This window comes from Melanotaenia boesemani, chromosome 9, assembly GCF_017639745.1.
Source record: "Melanotaenia boesemani isolate fMelBoe1 chromosome 9, fMelBoe1.pri, whole genome shotgun sequence".
NCBI classification, from domain to species: Eukaryota; Metazoa; Chordata; class Actinopteri; order Atheriniformes; family Melanotaeniidae; genus Melanotaenia; species Melanotaenia boesemani.
The window spans coordinates 12,818,291-12,836,917 of NC_055690.1; the positions used below are offsets into that span (position 1 = coordinate 12,818,291).

The 18,627-nt window shown below is 37.3% G+C and overlaps 1 protein-coding gene across 3 annotated transcripts in view; it reads left to right on the forward strand.

The window, feature by feature from the left end:
• Nucleotides 1–16,116: 16,116 nt before the first annotated feature.
• Nucleotides 16,117–18,627, forward strand: part of cadm2b (cell adhesion molecule 2b) — a 132,611-nt gene continuing 130,100 nt past the window's right edge. For all 3 annotated transcript variants that reach the window (XM_041995619.1, XM_041995620.1, XM_041995621.1), the window contains exon 1: nt 16,117–16,435. In XM_041995619.1, the coding sequence (XP_041851553.1) occupies nt 16,375–16,435 (61 nt within the window). In that variant the 5' untranslated portion in view covers nt 16,117–16,374. The remainder of the gene's footprint in view (nt 16,436–18,627) is intronic.

Genomic DNA, 18,627 nt, shown 5'->3' on the forward strand with positions numbered 1-18,627 from the left:
TGAGCTAAGGAAAAAGAGAAGACAGAGAAATCTTTAATTCTTATAAACAAATAAAAAAGGTAACCCATGAAAATATTAATTTTGCTGATGTCATTGCCAAATTACAATGAGACAAATCAAATCAATGTCAATATTTATAAATCACAGATCACTAGATCTTACATTTAAATTCAGACTTTTTAGCTATTAAACACCATTTCATTAGCTTATTCTCCATACATTGCAATCTTGGTGTGCTTTCTTAACTTTAAGATGTGCAGGGAGCAGTTTTTAAAAGCCAAACACATCTCCAAACTCCAGCTGTCCTGTGCTAGTAAAAAAGCAAAAAAGTAATAATGTTAAAAAAAAAACATCTACTGTGTCTGCATCAATGCAAAATACGTCAAACTAAACAAAAGCATAAGGCACTAGCTCTGTAATTATTCATCCAACAGCATAATTAGTATACATTTTCTATCTCAAATTGCTGCTGACTTGAGAGGCTGTGGAAATGAGCATTATCCTCATCAGCCATTTATGTTCAGACTGTTTTTGTGGTTTTATGGTCCTTGAAAATCTAAAAATATGCTCTTCACAATGCATTTTGCTTGGCAGCAAGCCTTCTAAAATAAAATGAAATCAAACACATCATATACAGATGCAGGTTTCAGTGACATGAATTAGAAAGTTCTGGGAATAATAAGAATATCAAAATGATACTGTATGATAAAGACATTCTCCTTTTTCTGGGAATCAAATTAGATGCCAGCATCAGTGTGCTGAAACAGCACATGCAATCCCTCTGAAAGGTGGACTGCAACTCCTTCGAATGCCACCAAGGGAGAACGCTAACAATAAAATGGACCCGATGGAATGTGAATGAAGCTAATGAGAGGCCATAAGATTCACTCCAGCCTTCAAATTCAAGTGGGACCTGGGATCTCTAAAAAGACAATGGACTGACATAAGAGTAGAGATCTTTAATGAGAGACATTTAAAGAAGGAGGATATGGCGGTGTCAGGCAGAACACAAAGCCCTTGCAGACGGGTTTCTTAGTCTGTGAGGTATTGCTTTGTAGAGTTTTAACTTTCCAAATGATATGTCATACTGTCATATCCAAAGGCTAGTCTGAATAATTCAAAAAGAATATGCTGGATGTGGGAAATGCATAAAAGTTGAAAAATGATAGAATGTGGTCTCCATTGACATCAAAGTTGCTGATATAGGGGAGGACACAAGGAGGTAAGCAGCACACTCATGGTTTTTTGGCAAAACTCATTTATGGATTTCAGACTCGTCAGCCCCTTGAGAAGAAGTGAATTGTTAACACCTGACCTCACAATATAAAAGGCCAAATGGTTTAAATCAAGCAGAAGGGGCTCTAGGGACAGCATCAAAGAAAGAAAGTAAAAAGGCCAAACTTCAGCGAGGAGAAGTCATGACTTCCTCAGCAGAAACAAGGACACTATTGTCACATAAGATTATAGAAAAAATATTCACACTGGCCTCAAAGTTTCAAAGAAAAGACTCTTTCTGGACACGCTGTAGTTATTACTGGCTTGCATTTTACAAGAATAAGCTTCCAGTATGACCTTATTTCCTCGACAGTCATAATCCTTACTGCACACGACTGAGTTGCAAACAGAAAAACATTTTGACGTCAGTCCATCTTGTGACTGTTAACAGTGGAGGAGGTTTATTTAAATCCAAAATTTCAACATAACCCACACTTCAATTAAAGACATCAAAGCAATGACAGACTGTGCTGTTGTGTTTTTGCTTTGCAGTGAGTCCACGTCTCCTCACATCAAAATCAAGTTATGAGACAAAAATAACTATTAGTATAACAAGAAGCAAAAATACACTACCACTTAATCAGACCGAACCTAATAGGAGATCAGTTATAGTTTACTCCGATGTTGTTTATAAGAAAGTCAATAACACAGAAATTCATCAGAGACGAAAATGAATGGAGTTCTCAGTGGACATATGATGGATTTCTCTTGTCTGATGCAAGAAAAACACGCTGTAGAAACCTTCATGGGGGGGAATTTACATCCCTCTAATCTTAATTCATTATTGTCTGTATAAGTTGTTTTTTAAACTGGACAGTGATAATGAAATTATTTCTTTTTTACAGACATCATTCAACTTTGCAATTCCTTTTCTTTTCCTCCTCTTCCTTGTAAAAGTAATCAGTCCCATAAAGACAATGAAAGGGGTGGAAGGCCAGGAATGATCCATTCAGAACATGACTGAATTCAGTATTGTGTCCATAACGTCATATATATATATACACAATCACACACACATATATATATATCTTTTTAAATTACTTTTTGTTTTTCACAAAGAAAGCCTGTATCAGTAATTTGTAACCCTATAGCATCTCATTGAAGTTTTCCTGTTTTCCTTTTCTGAAATGTACCTGTATTTCTGAACAAGAGCAACTCATTTGTAAATTCTGTCTTTAAATCTTTTAGGAAAAGAAATGGTAGTTTTATGACATTATCTATTACAGCCATTTGCTCTGTAAGAGAATATATTTTAACTTAATTTAATGAAAGTGTTTCTCTGAGAAGCTTAAAGCTAAACCAATGGCACAAAGTTTGAGAAAGTAAAAAGATTAAAAAGAATAAATCTCTTGTTAGAAAATCTCATATTTCCAAGATTTGATCCCTTAGTTAAACAGCGGGTGCAGTGGTTAACTAAGTATGAGGTCTCTCAACGGGACACAGGAATTATGACAAGTCATTTTCCTGTGACAAAAAAGGAGTTTAATAACTATCTATTCATGTTCTTCTTTTGCCCCTCTCACTCTAAAGAACTCCTCCTGCAGCCTCAACCCACCATTCAAATTTGTTCAACTGCTTTGAAAGAGGTCCATTAAAAAAGAATTATATATGATTATCAGCACAAGTTTTAAGTCCAGGATTTCAGAGGGTGAATCAGATGTCATTCTCTCTTTGCCCTGCAAAACAATGAATGCTTGCAAGGACAACCATTGAAACTAAATTTGGTTGGCCTTCAGGTCAACAGAGGGGAATTGTGCCATACCTGGCCTTTAATATTTCTATTTTTATTTATTTTTCTTTCTTTCTTTTTCTTTTAAATTATATATTTATACAAAGCAAAACTGAGCTGCCTTTCACTCAAGCTGTTACCTGTCAGAATCCTGTCTTCTAAATCCTGTTGTAGCTTTGGGTCTGACAGACCTCTTTCTCTCAGAGTTTCCCTGAGTTTCTGATTGGTTTATGATGGTGAGGGAGTCTATACTCACTAGGCTTTTTTCACAATTTCTCTGTAGGAAAGACCTAAAATTATGATTGTCTGTGTCTCTTGCATGTTTAATTGCCTTTTTCTTGCCATTTATAGCAACACATGACCCTCTACACTGCTGTTCAAATAATGTTCCTGTGGGTACGGTACCACAGTTTGTTTCAGCGCAGTTTTTATGCAGACAGAAGGGCTGTCAAGAAAAGTTGGGACACTATAAGAATGATAGCACCTGCTTTAACAGCTTCATCAACCTCCATGGCTACAAAACAGCATTATGTTTTCAACCTACTTTTTGTACTAGGGGAAAAAGCCTTTCTCTTTAATTATGAAATATAAACCTTACTTTTAAACTTCTTCCAGTTCACCTCTTATTTGTGCCATTTCAAGCTATTTATTTGACATGAACTGCTTGAATTTCAACAAAACAAAACAACCTGCATATATATATATATATATATATATATATATATATATATATATATATATATATATATATATATAGAGAGAGAGAGAGAGAGAGAGAGAGAGAGAGAGAGAGACTTGACATTTTTTTTCCCCCCTTTCTGGATTGTTTTCTGGATCTTGCTCCTCTGCGTTTCATGGTCAGATTCTCTGTGGTAGGTTGGGTAACTGAGAGCGTCACAGCAAATCTTCAGCTTGGACTGATTGAGGTAACTCAGATTCTGATGTGTGTTCACCATAATTATCCTTTTGTAGAGATCATAATTGTTTTACGACCTGGAAGAAAGTTTTGCTTCCAGAATTTACTGCTGTTTGACTGCATCTGTCTTTTCCTCCACCAGTCAAATGCCACCTGTGCTACTGGCTGCACCACAATTGATCCACCTCCATGCTGAGCAGTCGAAGGGGGGCTTTTTTCATTAAATTCAACACCTTTTTTTCCCCCTTATAATAACCCCACTCATTGACTTATCTGAGCAGTCTTTTTCAATCAGACAACCTGACCGTTATAATTGCCATTTCTTGATACATATTGAGATATTTGGCAACATCAAACTGCTTTGACTGACTGTGGCTGATGGAAACGAATGAGTATTTAGAAGTAGCTTAGGTTACCATACTCTAGAACAGAAAAATAAGAAAAATCTAATTTGTCAACATTCATCTTCATTCATGTTTATTTCAGAAGTTGTTTTAATATGAAAGACCAACATGTAATTATAGGACAGTAGTTATGAGCCTAAAAGAAATGTAAGTGGGTGAAAAGTTCCTCTCTGATCATATGCCAGCATGCAGTGAACACCCTTAAGTCGCGACAGGCACACTGACTACCATGTGTTTGGACTGCGGAAGATAACCAGGCAGAAATCCAAAAGAAAATTATTTGAATTTCACAGTCATCTTTGTGATGTCTTGGTAACCAACGTATCTTATAAATCCTTCTTTCCGCCTTGATGATCATTGGAAACGTGATTTTCCTCTACCTTCTTCCATGACTTTGGCTTACACGTTAGCAAATATGTATTTACAGTCTAAAGATCTCCTTATTAAAGATGTGTTTTTTTGGTCTCCTGCCTATTCTGATCATTCCATAACGTCTTTCAGTTTGAGATTTATTGTAAACAGCAGGTTGAGGTTAATTAAAGGGAGTTTTAACTACTAAAACTGCTAAAAACATAATATTTTGAACAGGACGCATTTGTGGACATATTTCAGTGTTGATGTATGTAAAGGCGTCTCATGGCTCCATCACATGTATAATTAAGTCAGTTAATTTATTTCACCTAATTTGCTTCTTTATTTATTTATTTTCTTTTTAATTGACTGTTAGGATATGAAATCGGTTTAATCTGAAGATAAATTGCTAGCTAAAGATTGGAGAAACATTTGAATACATTTAATGTTATATTTTCATTCCATTGCTTTGCAGGTTGCATGATCTTGAATTTGGGCACACATTCATCAGATTATCAGCATACCTCATTCCAAAACCTAAATGAGTCAGAGGTTAAGTTTTTAGGTTTTATATTCCTGAACTTTGATACCTGACAGTCAGTGTCAGATGTGCAGAGTGTTTGTCAATCATATAGAGTCTGATCTAAGACAGCCGTCAATCTATAGTTACAGCTATTTTGTTGTCTTCAACAAGCTCCTCTTAGAAGTCACTACACAAAGCTTTCCAAATAACACCAAGATTTTTGATGCAGCAAATATCTTGAAGTTTTGTTGTTGAGGGTTGTTTTTGTACGTGACATCCCCCTGGGCCACAGTTGTTTCAACAGAACTGATTTTGATAAAATAGACAAATGAGTATTAAAGCATTTAGTATGTCTTTTATAGTGGCTAACAATAGAAGGTGTCCATGTGCAAGTGGAAATGAAGCAGCACGTATTTAAGGAAATGTAGAGAAAAATAAATGTACATTGAGGATCTATGCTTGTGTGCATGCATGAATCTTAGTTAACAGCCCATAATGGCAATGACATTGTTCTACAGATGAGGTGAGAGCAGCCCATTATATGTCAGTCTGCTTATTCCTCCCTCTCTCAGGGCCCCAATAGGGCTCTTCTCATTGCAGTCCTGTTTTGGAGTAATGCCACAGATGGTGATGAGCCTGTGTAATCCCTGTAGATTTCCACGGTTTATAAACAGCAAGGCAAGCAGCAGGTCCCACAGATCTGAACAAACACTTCTAAATCAGGAGGTGTTTATCATGCCTGTTTGGGGTGGAGGTTGTAATTATTGCAAACAAGAGCAAACATGCAAAGAGAAATGGATTTCACAGATGTAATTGATTGGGGGAAAGGCAGGAGATTTAGTCAATGTAACCAGCAGCCCATCAACCACCCACCCTCTCCGCCACAGTATTGTACGATACTATTTGATTTATCATACTTTACAACACTTGATTTATAGCATTCAAAGTGATGCAGGCTGTATTTCATTTCCTGTGGTTACGTCTGAAGAAAATAATCTTAAGCACAGACAGAAATTGTTCATTGTACCCTGGAAAACAAGATGTTTCTGGTGCACAGACAACAGTCAAGGCCATGAATATTACCTTTGATAAACATACAGAAAGGCTGAGTGAATCTTGATAATTGACTTACTTCTTCGCAAAATGAGATGCTGAAGATATTAAAAGTAACACTGGTGTTTGCTTTTGGCCTAGCAATACAATCAAAGTATCTTGACACCTTACCTCCTCAAAAATAATTTTATTGTCAGGAAAGCTCCTTTCCCATTATAATAGACAACAATTAGAACATAGAATAATTAGTTTGATCCTTGACAGCTTAGAATTTCACTTGGAGTCAATAAAAATTAGCCACTAAAAGGGCACATAAAATATATCACATAAAATGACTTTTATCAAGGAGGTTTCTTTGATATGATGTTTTTTTTTATAACATAACATAACATAGCATAACATAACATAACATAACATAACATAACATAACATAACATAACATAACATAACATAACATAACATAACATAACATAACATAACATAACATGCATACATACTGTACATACACATACTGTAACTATGAACATTGCATATTATAAAATCCATTTGTGGGACCTACACACAAACTAAAAAATCCTCCCATTGCCCGTTTTAGAGCTAAAAAACAGGTTTAAACATGATTTTGTTTTTGTGGTTCACCTTGTTTTACAGCAACTAGAGAGTCATCTAAAATTAGCAGCACAGTTTGAGAAACAGCAGGTAGAGCACCACACTAATAGACTCTGGAGGTGAATTAGCCATTAGCTGAAAAGGCTGTTTCACCTCTAAAGCAGACATCTTTGTGAAAGTGGAAAGAAGTGAAATTCTAAATTTAACACTGAGAGAAGTGTTAAGAGAAATATTTGATACATTATAACAGTGTTGCTGTAAGTTAATCAACATTTTGTACATTTTGAATCAAAATCCAACTTATATCTGTGGACAAGTTATTGTTTGAGGCCAAATGTTATTGATCTCTTAAAAATGAAAAAATCTTAAAACACCGAAAAACACAAGTATATTTTAAATCTTTGGCTGAGCATCAGAGTTGGAACATTAGCAGGCTGTTAAACTGTCAGTGGGGTAGTTCACTTGACCAGAAACTCATTATAAAACTGGATTCTCGTGGAGCATCTATTAGCCTGAATGTGTTTCCTTACATACCATCACTTATTTATATCAGTTTATTTCACTTTGATGTCAGCAAAGCCTGTAATTGCGTGTACCTCAGTCATCATGTTTCCTTGATGAAATTTTTATTTATGTATGAATTATGAATTAGCTATGCATAATGAATTCCACTTTTGCTCAAAAACAAGTCTTTTAAAAGTTCATCTTCTTCTTTTTCAATTACTCTTGGTGGAAACTAGTAAGTGTCTGATGCTTGTGTTTAGTGAACTCATTGGAAACATTTTGGAAACAACAGGATAAGACTTGCAAACATCCACTGATCGGCATAAACAAAAAGGCAGACCTGAGTTAAATGTATTGACAGCAGTGTATTACACCTCCAACATGGCTCACTCTGTTTGGGTTGACGTGTTTTACCGCAGTCTTTCAATGGTTTGCGAAGAGCGTATTAGTCATTCTCTTAAAGCCTGAGGTGAGCAGTAGAGCTCTTAATACACTGGAGTGGACGCCAGCTGTTGGCTGAAGGAGGAAGCGGTGAGTGCAGAGGCTTGCAGCAGAACAGGTACAGTTTTGTGGAATGGGAGGAAATCAGGTCATGTTTTGAATTTGACCACATACAATCTTCTTTTCTGTACAAACTCACATGTGGCTTCAGATATGGTTTTGAGGGTGCAAGAAAGAAAGAAAACCTTGACAGTAAACAGCGCTTATTAAAACCACTGGGAACACATTTTCCATTCCTTGCATTATGCTGTGTAGTGCGATCAAGATGAAAATCAAAGGAAGCTGAACCGTTTCATAGTTTACTGTAGATTTATCTTTCAGAATACTTTCTATTAAATTTCTGATAAAAAGAAGAAAGCATTGCAGGCATTAAAGTTACTTTGCTTTTGTTATATCTTTGAATGTTAATTAGTTTCTTTTTAAATGTCCATGAAGCCTTTAATACAACGTGCAATCAATGTTGTGTGTGTGTGTGTGTGTGTGTGTGTGTGCGTGTCTGAGAGAAGCAGAAGATGGTAACAGAAATAGAGGGAAGCAGAGAGGGAGAATATGGTATCAATACCAAGATTTACTCGGTAGGAAGAGGATGTAGAGGCAGAAACTGGCACATTCAAAAGATTGGCAGCAGGGAACAGATGGTCAGGAGGAGAAAGGAAACATGACCAGGATGTGTAGTTATGCAAAGATAAGCAAAGGAGGTGCTGAGAGTGCTGATGAGCTCTGAGACACTGGCATCATAATTCTGGGACTAGAACAGTCATCTAAGTATCACAACTTTTGGTAGAATGTGAGACAGCAAACAAAGTTGTCCAGTGCCTCCACAGCATGACACTTCATAATGAATGTGGCTTGTTTTCTTCTCCTGCCAGATGTGGAACCAGTTCTTCTCCATCTTGAATGACAAGCTGTTTAAGCTTTGTATACCATATTTAGATGTAATATAACAATACATTTGACAGATATCAAATCAGGATGGCTTAGGTTTATTTTGTAGCTGCTAAACCTGCTTTGGAGAATATGTTGTATTGATGTTGATGTTTAAACTGACACATTATTTTCTTCCAGAGATCAAAACTATCATAGCAACAGCTGTGTTTCAGCTTAAATCCTCTGTTCAATGCAAATACTAAACAACCATACACTAATGAGGCTTCTTATTGCACGGCGATGCAATGACAGTAGACAACAGCAACATTGACAAGCATGTTAACAAAACAGGGACTGGGGGCTTTAAACCTTTGTGTTAATCTTGTGCAGTTCCATAACAAAATGATTCTGGCCCCGATAATCACCAAATGAGAAATCCACCACGGGCAGCTAAATTCTGAAATCAGCCCATTTTCCATGCAGTGGTCTGTGAGAACACCAGCTGCCGTGGGCTATCATGGACATGAGCCCTAACACAAAGCTTTTCACTCTGCAAAAGGTGCTAGGTGTTGTTAGTATAGACATGAACGGGCAGATAAAGAATATGCAGCTGTGCTGGTCTCACTGAGGTTTTTGTATCCTTGAAAACATTTTGTATCCATGAAATATAAAATAAGGTTAGAATTGATTCAGTTATTGCAGCTTTTGACTACTGAGCTGTGCAGTCATGATACAGTAGTTGCCACACATCTCTCCTAAAGATGATTTACTGTCCTGTACAAGTCAGAGAAAAAAGAAAAAAAAGTTGGAGGTCTGCTGTGTTACCATGTTCATTTAATATTTCATTTGCAATTAAGCAGCAAGTAAGTTAATCCTTGATGACAAGCAAGTTGTTACAGAGGACACAGTGGTACTGTGCTGGACTTGTTAGCATATATAGATGAAATGGTTCTGACATGACAGTATCATAAGCAAAACTTCAAAATATGTCAGATTGTTTGTAATCTGAAGGCATGCTTGATAAGAGGCCTTTTAGGCAATAATGTGTAAATATTTATACTCTTCTGTTCTGTAAGGAAAATCTCAGTTTTTATTACAAATGAAAAACCTCTTCAAGGTTTTGCCTTGTAGTTTTCAGAGTAAAATTTTTTCACAGTCTCGAGTGGCAGAGTGTACCTCAGGTGAACATAGTTTGAATGGAGAACATGGTTGTCCTCGAGCATGTTTCAGCTTGCTAAGCTGGCTGGTTTAATCATGGAAAGAAAAGATGTTTTTAGGCCAAACCAAGATCCTGATGTGAGAAACATACTCTGATTAAATTGGCTGTAATCTCTGATCTGACCCACCCACATACTGTACTGTCCATACTGTCTATAGTTAATTCAAATTTTAGCTGTAACTTAACTGCTTTTGTCTTTGGTGTTGACTTTAATTACTATTAAATATACACGTAACACCAACATTGTGAAGTGCATCAAAGCCAATTATCTGCAATATCATTAAACAGAGGATCAAATTCGATGATTGTTGCTGATGTCTTTCTTCCACACACCTGGACACTCCAGACCAGCAAACTGCCAAAACCTCAGCTTTAATAGAGGTGCTCATGCATGGTGATGATCAATTAATTAAGTACACTTGATTAGCAGCACCTGGCTGCTCCTCAGCCTCTTAATTCCTATTTTTTTCACACATTGCTTCTGCATTCTTGCTTACTTTCAGTTAAATAAATAATGACAGTGTTTAATATGTCATGTGTTGGGTTATAGGAGTACACATACCCCTGTGGAGACACTCCATTAGAAAACATAAAAAAAAACAACAAAAAAAAAAAACAAGAGTTTACTTAAAACAATAATGTAACAAGTATTTCAATAAAATATATATGTATTTTCCTAAACTAGAATTTATATTCAGTTTAACTCATTGCAACAAACTCAGGTCACATACCAGGATTTTTGACACATTTTGGCTCATAACAAGTTGCATCACCTGTCAATCACTTGTCAGTGCAAAGACTTTAAACATGGTTGAAGTGTAGCATCTATGCTGCTGAAAACACAGAGTCAAGAGCCAAAGAAGGTGAAAAGTAGAACTGCTAAAATTTTATTGGGATTTACGTCCACGAACAGCAACACGCTCAAGCCTGTAAGTTCCTTATGTGGGGACAAACCAGCAAACAGCAGCGTGAAGCCAACACATCTGCATCTGTGTTTTAGGAGGAAATCTGCTGAATTTAGGACATGATGTAAAAAGCCACCACCATATCATCAAAAGCCTGGTGTTGTCTTTGCTTGTGGCTAAAAGGACAAAAAAAAAAAAAAAAAAAAAAAAAAAAAAAAAACACACACACACACACACACAAATTGTCCCCCAGAAATTATGTGGGGTTAAAAATGCAGTAATAAATTCATCCATTATAGATCTGTACTTTTGTCATGCAGTTTGGCGTAGGATAGGTCAAATTTAAACAGACCTTCAGAACAAGATGTATCCACAGATGTGAGTGGAAATCCACATCTTTTTGCTTTTGTTAGATACATTGATTGTGTCGATTTTTACAAACACACCCTGTTCTGCAAAAGTTTGGAGGGAAAAACAGAAGGAGACATCTGCAATGTTCTTACAGACTTTCATGAAAACAGTCTGAGCTTTCAGTGATGAGAAGAGGTTTGCCATGAGTTTAGTCATGGAGTATTCACGTTCAACATGACTGAAATATGTTCTTTTAAAGTGTTTTAAATCTGAATGTGTTTTTTAGATACAAATGTTAGATGTGTGTTTACAGCTGTTTTCAACCAAAAAAAAGCTTTGCATTGATTAGCTGAAAAATTAATCCACAGAGGGTAGAAAGTTTGAGAGACACTGTGTTAATCTCATGTCAGGGCCAAGTAAGGACCAGATGATATTATTCTTCTTGCCCAAGACAGTTTGGAGAGAAAAAGGTACATGCTTTAGTCTAGCTAACTGTTAGTTGGCATGTTAATAAAAAATTAACTGAGATTTTCTGCATGTTTGTGTAACATAATTTAAACCAACTATGTTTTCTGATCACTCTTCTGTTTGGTGGCAAAACAGCACAAGGTTTGGCACCTGCTGTTAATAGACAAATACATTTTGTCTGTAATTGGAAAATGGTAATCACAGCGTGGTATATAGCTCCAGACAAGTTATCTGAGAGACGACTTCTAATTGAACCATATATGAAGACATTTTCATAGAGTGCTGACTTGGAATGCCCCATAAATAAGGTTCTAAAAAGATGGAATTGTATTCCTTCTCACCATCGATAACAAATAATACTCCTGAGGGGGGGGGGGAAGCAAGAACATAACACTCTCTACACACCTTCAATTTTACACTTTACAAAGCTTGAGAGTGCAGCCTTTATTTCCCAGTGGAACACTGGCAGGAAAAAAAATGTATTGGATAAATCAGATTATAAACAAGAAAATAAAATAAAATTCTAAGATAAAAATTCTGTCCAAAATTTGAGTATTTTAATAATAGCCTATATATTGCATGGATCTGTGTGCTGATCCGGAGTTAAAAAGTGAGTCATATACAGTCATGGACAAAATTGTTGGTACCCTTCGGTTAATGAAAGAAAATATCACAATGGTCACAGAAATAACTTGAATCTCACAAAAGTAATAATAAATAAAAATTCTATGAAATTTAACCAATGAAAATCAGGCATTGCTTTTCAACCATGTTTTAACAGAATTATTTAAAAAAATAAACTCATGAAACAGGCCTGGACAAAAATGATGGTACCCTTAACTTAATATTTTGTTGCACAACCTTTTGAGGCAATCACTGCAATCAAACAATTCCTGTAACTGTCAGTGAGACTTCTGCACCTCTCAGCAGGTATTTCGGTCCACTCCTCATAAGCAAACTGCTCCAGTTGTCTCAGGTTTGAAGGGTGCCTTTTCCAGACGGCATGTTTCAGCTCCTCCCAAAGATGCTCAATACGATTTAGGTCAGGGCTCATAGAAGGCCACTTTAGAATAGTCCAATGTTTCGTTCTTAGCCATTCTTGGGTGATTTTAGCTGTGTTTTGGGTCATTGTCCTGTTGCAAGACCCATAACCTGCGACTGAGACCAAGCTTTCTGACACTGGCCAGCACATTTCTCTCTAGAATCTCTTGATAGTCTTGAGATTTCATTGTACCGCCACAGATTCAAGACACCCTGTACCAGATGCAGCAAAGCAGCCCCAGAACATAACAGAGCCTCCTCCATGTTTCAAAGTAGGGACGGTGTTCTTTTCTTCATATGCTTCATTTTTCCATCTGTAAACATAGAGCTGATGAGCCTTGGCAAAAGGTTCCATTTTTGTCTCATGTGTCCATAGGACATTCTCCCAGAAGCTTTTTGGCTTGTCAACATGTAGTTTGGCTTTTTTATGATTTGTTTTCAACAATGGTGTCCTCCTTGGTCGTCTCCCATTAAGTCCACTTTGGCTCAAACGACGACGGATGGTGCGATCTGACACTGATGTTCCTTGAGCTTGAAGTTCACCTTTATTCTCTTTAAAAGTTTTTCTGGGCTCTTTTGTTACCGTTCGTATTATCCGTCTGTTTGATTTGTCATCAGTTTTCCTCCTGCGGCCACGTCCAGGGAGGTTGGCTACAGTCCCATGGATCTTAAATTTCTGAATAATATGTGCAACTGTAGTCACAGGAACATCAAACTGCTTGGAGATGGTCTTATAGCCTTTACCTTTAACATGCTTATCTATAATTTTCTTTCTAATCTCCTGAGACAACTCTTTCCTTTGCTTCCTCTGGTCCATATTGAGTGTGGTACACACCATGTCACCAAACAGCACAGTGACTACCTGTAGTCCTAAATATAGGCCCATTGACTGGTTACAAGATCGTAGACACCTGTAATGCTAATTAGTGGACACACCTTGGATTAACACGTCCCTTTGGTCACATTATTTTCAGTCTTTTGTAGGGGTACCATCATTTTTGTCCAGGCCTGTTTCATCAGTTTATTTTTTTAAATAATTCTGTTGAAACATGGTTGAAAAGCAATGCCTGACTTTCATTGGTTAAATTTCATAGAATTTTTATTTATTATTACTTTTGTGAGATTCAAGTTATTTCTGTGACCATTGTGATATTTTCTTTCATTAACCGAAGGGTACCAACAATTTTGTCCATGACTGTATATCAAACATCCTGTTTATCATCATTTCTGTCACTAACGTCCATCCTGAAATGGATTGTACAGTGTGTGCTGTGCCTGGAAAGGTTTTCTTTTGATTAATAAGAATGATTAAATATGACCAATGATTTATTTATTTATTTGGATCCCCATTAGCTTTCACAAAGTGGTCGCTAGTCTTCCTGTGGTCCTCACAATAATGCAACACCATAAAAAGATACAAAGGTTAAAATTACACCTTTGTACACTATATAATAAAACAGAGAACACAAATCAGACTAAACATAAAGATTAGCAGATAAGTAAAGTCAAATCTATAACAAATTAGTTGCAAATATATAATATTAGAAAAATCGCAAAAAGATATAATCAGAGGTTTATAAATTAGTGGTAAATGAATACAGTTACACTGAATCTACCAATTCATATAGTACTCATTCATTTCTGCTTAAGTAACTTTTTAAAAGATCATTTGTTACTGGCAGCTACTGGTGCCAGTAACAATGATGGGTTTAATGCACAACTGAAAATGATACCATTTGTTTTGACTTGTTTCTGCACCTTGCAGGCTTGAAATAACTTGGAGCCATTTGATATTGTATGGTATCATAACAGGTAGTTGGAATTCTCAAGTGTAGATACTGACCTTGTTAAATCTAGCAGTGCACACAACTGGGCATTTTAAATGATACAAAGAACAGAATGCAATGCAATAAAAAGCCCCAGAGATAAACGCAAAGGGGAAGGTGCTCCTCTGCATTACAGATCTGTGTCAGCACTCTGTGTTCTTCTGTCGAACCCACATGGTCAATAAATTCTCGCTGTTAAAAAGGTGCATGAGTAGAATTCTATTCTCAAAGATCTAATGAAATGACAAGAAACTGACCTTCAGGACACAAGGGATTGATTCTTTACCCTCATCCTCATGGTAATTGGCTTTGTATAGTTCTGCTCCGAATTATAAGTGAGTTGTAAAGAGAACGTATGTCACACAAGAGCACTCAGTCCTTCAAGGTTTACAGTTCAGAAAGGCATCAATGGCTCCACTGGGATTAGAGATGCGTATGTATGACTCCAAGTTAAAAGGCTAAAACGCAGCATCAGCACACACCACTGAATGAGATTGCATCTAAGTAAAAGGTTCCTGTGCAACTCATTCTGATTAAAAGCATAATTGATTACACCATGAAAAAACAAAACAAAAAAACAAAACAAAACAAACAAACAAAAAAAAAAACAGAACAAACAACAACAAACAATGCATTTATTTATTTTGGCAACGAAGACTAGTGGTCCAGCTGATTGCTTGTTTAGATAATCAGTTTTGAAGATGTGTCATTTCAGTTTAATCCTACTGAGAGAGAATCCAGCGGTGGAGCCCAGTCTATATTTTTAGCACCACATCTTTTCTCAGGTGGTGCGGCCAGGTCAGCAATTTGATTTGAAGTGGGAGAAGGCCGCTGTGCAAAATTGAACCAAATTCACCCAGCAGAATGTTAAACCATGTGTAAAATCCTTGCGAACGTCTTAGAAAACGATCTCAAGCTGCCACCCCCCACCCCATCACCACCACCTCTGTCTTTAGGGATAGTCACACTTGTTTCTCTGTGCCTTGTGGGAACCTTTGAAGAAAAGGGGATGTCCAAGAGTCCATTAACTTCCCCTGTGCCTGTGCATTCATTCCTGACATGCATCCAGACACCAGGTCATAACCTCTGAGGGAGCATCAGGCAGATTTTAGAGCAGCAGAAAACTCAGATATTTGGGCATATTTTGATTGGCTGCATTAAGTCAGCACAAGAAGTTTGCACTCCCGCAGTTTAAACTAACACTAATTAAAAAGCTGAAATAGAGATCATCATGTTTTTTTTCCCTGGACCCTTACAGTGAGGTTCCCAGGTTTGGCCCAATCTTTTAGATTCATTAGATTTATTATATTAGATTTTTAAAAATATTTTATGAGGGGCAAACTATTGCAGCAACTTGTCATGCTGTGACATTTGCAAAATTGTCCAGATCACAGAATATCAATGCCTTAAAAAAATAGATGTAAGGAAAATAGCTGTGCACACAGTGTGTTTACCAAAGATCAGAAGTGTTTTCAAGGTGTTTTCCATTGGTGAAGCGTCTTCATTAGTCAAAGAGCGTGGGCGGGACTCTTGCTCTCTGCAGCGAGTCAAAGTGAAAGGCAATAAAGGGAAGCAGGAGCTGCACTTTGCCGACGAGCATCTCTGCCGTCCTGCTTCACCACAGTGATCACTGCCTCACTGATCTGCGAAAATACACAGGGACTTCTCCGCAAAATAGCAGACTTCATCAATGTAACTCCGGTCAGTCAGAAACTGCGCCGTTTAGCCGGATAAGTCCATCTTGACGAGACGAGAGAAAAAAGAGAGAAAGAAAAAAAGTGTCAAGCGAGAGTGGAGTGTTGACGTGAAATCGTGAAGGAAAAGAGAAGAATATGATTGTCAAGCAACACTTGATCTTCATCCTTTACAGCCTCTCTGCAAGCGTCTTTAAAGGTGAGCAGTGGATGTTGCTGTACAGACGGGCGTGGTGGTGTGCAGGGAGGTGTTGGCTGCACGAAGTGTAAAGATCATTTGTGACCACTGCGCACGTGAGTGCAAGTTACCAATTCAGTGAGTGCAATGGGAGTTGATTTTCCTTTAAAATGATGTGTGTTTGCGCAGCAGTTTTGGCTGCAGCAAAGCTGCCGTTGTCTGCTGTCTGAGCCGAGTGTGCTGGAATGCCTGGAAGTTGAATTGTGCAGCGCAAGGAAAAGCAGAATGCGGCTGTACAAGTTTTTGTATCAGAAATAACTTGGATATGCCCTCTCTTTGTGATTAAGTGACTGATAAAACAAGAGTATGTGGATGTGGCACACTGTTTCTCTGTTCATCCCATCGGACTGTCTTCCTGAAGCTCACAGATGCAGGAAAGGTTACAGCAGCTTAGCTGATGGTGTCTTGTTTGCTGAGTCCGGTATTATTAAGTGGATTTTTTCTTTCTTTCTTTACACAAAGTCTGGTGTCTTTGTTTTAATCTAAACCACCATCCTCATTCAGTGAACTTTCATACATTACAAGATGTATATGGAGCAAGGGCTGCATTTGATAACCATATACTTCCAGCATGGTTAGTGTGACCCCTGTCCTATAGGCAGAATAGTGTCTGCATATGTGCTTGTGTGATTGAGGACTCATTATCTTGGCGTGCTGGTGGGCTATGTATTAGATACAGCGCCGTTCACATTAAAAGTGGGCTGCTACGGATAAAGGTAAGACTGCACGTGTGATGCCTCAGCATCTTGCCATCGATGCTTCCTCAGGACGTGAGCCCATCTCCCCGCAGACCGTCCCGCTCCTGGACATGCTGGCGCAGCCACCGCCCTATAGGCGACCAGAGCACATAAGGATTGCTGGAGGCAGTGGGGGTGCTGTTCAATAGTTCCATATGAGAAACTATCAAATAAAAACAATTCCACCCCTAGTTTATTAATGTCAGGGACACTGGGCATCAGCACAGTCCATCTTATCAATACCTCCAGACTTAATCCCCGATCATAAAATTTACATTGCATTGCAATAAAATAAGCTCTCAAATGAATCATCTGTCAGCATCGGATTATTGAAGAAGTAACATAAGATAGGAAACAGATTTACTCCGAATATTTAAATATTGTGTGAATATATTTTTTTCTTTATTAAATAAATCTGTTTTGCACTGATGTGCATTGCCTATGGTATGGCCTTCTTGCTGTCAGCAAGTTTTGGCTTCACACTTTTCTCTCATCCCGCACAGCTGTCCAACTTAAAATACCATGTGTAGTGTGCACAGCTCTGACCAGACATTCATCCACCTCACATCTTGCCCCCTCAAGACATATTCCTTTTTCAGAGGATTGTGATTGGAATTAAATAACCGTGGGTGACTTTGCATGATTTGTGGTTCATTAACTCCAAACTGTGCAGTACATAACACCTAATTTACAGTATTCTCAGAAAAACAAATAATTTCCTGAGATCATTTTCTGTTCTTCATGCAGCTGTTTGCATTAGTTTAGCATAGAAAACCCAAATCAGCACAGTCCTTCAATACCTCTATCATTTATTTATTTATTTATTTATTTAGGCCATGCAACCAGTGACAAAAGGACAAAGTAACAGCATAATGAATGAATCAAATCAAAAAACCCTTTGACTATGTCTTTAAGGGTACTGTGATAATTTGCCACTACACTTGATGGTATTCATGAGCGGTTTTGTAGGGAAATATGTAAAAGCAAAAGTAAATAGTCATGTTGAAATAGCACGAGAGTGTGTTTTATAGCATCACAATTTGAAGGTTGCTGAGAGCAGACCTCGAGGACACCAAAAGAAAGAGTTACTGAACATCACATCAAAGAAATAAAGCAGACTTAATAATAATTACTGTCACAAATCTACTTTGTCAAGCATAGTTTCAAAAAGTTAACTTTAAAGTTGCTCTGATGCTGTATGAATGCAAATTGTTGCTTGGAAGGTCTTTAATTATGCAGTGCAAAAATTAAGCAATGGCATGTGAATTATTGTTAATGTACTTTTTTAGCTGGTGGGAGGTTGTCCAAGGCCAATAATAAGAAAAAAACAGACAAACAAACAAACAAAAAAGAAAATTCTTAAATTTTTAGTGGGTTTTCTATGTCCTTGGCTGGGTTACATTCAGAGTCACAGAC